Raw genomic sequence first — 2,064 nt, 5'->3', positions numbered from 1 at the left:
ACAATCTAACTTCATTTTCACTGATCACATTTTCCCAGTACTCTATTCAGTTAATTTACACTTTATTATTTTTTAAGTTGATTTAAAAAAAAGAAAGAAAGAAAGTCAACATGGGCTTAGAATCCAGAGGATGGATGTCTGTCAGTAATGCTGATGTGCATTGGATTGAAACATTTTGATCCAAAAAAAATTTTAGACTCCATTTTTTCTTCATTAATGTTTGTGGCTTGCTTTCTTTGAGCAATAAAGGGGTACATACTCTTGTCCTCTCCAAGGAACAGATACATACACACAACTGCTTCGAAAGGGAGGGGGCTATTCATGAAGGTCATGATGCACATGAGCCGCATGTCTCACTGACATTCTCATGGCCTGCATGGCCTGCTTCACATAGTAATGGGGCTTCAGAGGGGGCAGGAAAGGCTCGATTTCTTTCCTGATTCGGCAGCCTCTAAATATATCAGTGCCATCCTCAGCTTGCAGCGCCAAGGTGTCAGCAGCCTCCAGTTCCCAGTAGATGTAGCGCACCATGCCCGCCGTCTGCTCCTTGCTCTGCGTGTTGATGTTTCGGAGCACCAGCAGCGCTCCGCGCCAGGCGAACTGGAGAGCAAAGAGCCAGCCCAGGCCGCTGCCGGCGCTGGTGATGAGGCACACCTGGTCCTCCACGCTCTTCTCTTTGGGCCGCACTAGCCAGCGCGCCGCGGCCAGCAGGAACGCCCAGAGCACTTTGAAGTGGCCAGCACAAACGCCCAGAGCACTTTGAAAGAGGCCACAGAAGAACTCCACCACGATGTTTCTCTTGATGCCAGGGGCCTCTCACCAGTCGAGCAGCAGCTGCGCACACGCCCACCCTGCACCAGGCAGCCAAACTCCCAGCCCCGGGGTGTTTGTCAGAATGACCAGAAAGAGAAGGTGACCGCAGGGCTAGAGTGCGCGGCACCTCGCCCTGACTGCGCGGGGCCGCCCCCGCCGGGACTTGGCATGGTGGCCCCGTGGGTTGTGTCCGCTGCGGTAGCCACCCAGCTCGGCGCCTCCTGCCATGACCGCCCGCCTGGAGCGACTGCCCTGTAACTCTAGCCCGACCTGTCTGGCTGCAGCGGCGGTGACAACCATGAGTTAGGAGGCGCGCACTGCTTTCAAGGCCAAGCCACCTTCTCCCAAGTGTTTCCGGACCCCGTGTGGCGGCTCCCTCTCGACCCCAGGGAGTGGTGCATGGTGGAGATACCACAGGCTGGCAGGCAGCCACGGACTTTGTCATCTTGACTTAAGTTGCTAGTGGATAGGAGAGTGAGGTACGAGGCAGGAGCGCGGAGAAGGGGCAACTCCATAGGCGCAGGCCACTACTGGCCAATGGCTTGCAGCTGCTCTAGCAGTCTCTTCTCCCCATGCCGTTCTTGTAGTCCCCTTGAGTCTTAGTCTTGGAAGGGTATTTGCTCTGAGGGGACCCAAGGCTCCTGGGTGAACAGCTTGATTGTTCTTAAAGTAGTCAATCAGACTGCTATTATTGTTTTTGATTGTTCCTGCCGGTCTTTTATTTCAGGAAGTGTCTTCTGTTCTACCAGCCACACCAGGCTGGTCTACTTTTCCTTTCAAATGGAAATTTCCCGTCTCAGAAGATTCTGGATGGGGTTCAGGATTTCACCTATGGTGTTATGCAATGCAAAGGCTCCACAGTAAGCCTCTTTCACTGGGCAACATCTAGCCCCCTTTAAGGAGTTCCAATCAGTTATAAGCTGAAGACAGACTTAAAAGCTTTCTATTGTGACATTTCTGGCTATTTCTTTCTCTCCCACTCAAGTGTTTATTTTACAATGGTAAGCAAAGAAAACTAAAAATCAAAAGACAGCCAAGAATCTCATTTCCCTCTTTCACCCATTTAAACCATGCCATGTATCCCAGAGCCCTGTTTTTCCTAGGTTGTGCATACATCATTATTTGCCTTTGTCCCATTTAGCCCATGCAAACCTGCCTAACTGTTCTCCCATCTGCCTTGTTCTTCCATTCCCCTCGCCCTTCTTGAGTATTGCCCCACCCCCAACACCCAAGCTATTCTATGTCTATTCC

At 51.5% G+C, this 2,064-nt stretch overlaps 1 protein-coding gene across 1 annotated transcript; it reads right to left on the bottom strand.

Annotated features, from left to right (window-relative positions):
• Positions 1-315: 315 nt before the first annotated feature.
• LOC102815385 (retinol dehydrogenase 10-like) lies at positions 316-1,041 on the bottom strand. Its single transcript, XM_006870804.1, has 2 exons — positions 941-1,041; positions 316-757 (listed from the first exon to the last, which is right to left on the bottom strand). The coding sequence occupies exons 1-2, from the start codon at positions 1,039-1,041 to the stop codon at positions 316-318; spliced, it is 543 nt and encodes a 180-aa protein (XP_006870866.1).
• Between the last annotated feature and the right edge of the window lie 1,023 nt (positions 1,042-2,064).

Source organism: Chrysochloris asiatica, unplaced genomic scaffold, assembly GCF_000296735.1.
Source record: "Chrysochloris asiatica unplaced genomic scaffold, ChrAsi1.0 scaffold00152, whole genome shotgun sequence".
NCBI classification, from domain to species: domain Eukaryota; kingdom Metazoa; phylum Chordata; class Mammalia; order Afrosoricida; family Chrysochloridae; genus Chrysochloris; species Chrysochloris asiatica.
Note: the sequence above shows the minus strand (reverse complement) of the source record. Positions and strands in the feature narration are given on the sequence as shown.

Coding starts and splice junctions, on each gene's coding strand:
- LOC102815385 (XM_006870804.1), bottom strand. CDS start 1,041: ATGGCAGGAGGCGCCGAGCTGGGTGGCTACCGCAGCGGACACAACCCA. Junction 758..940: donor CCCCGCGCAGTCAGGGCGAG/GTGCCGCGCACT, acceptor CCTCTTTCAAAG/TGCTCTGGGCGTTTGTGCTG.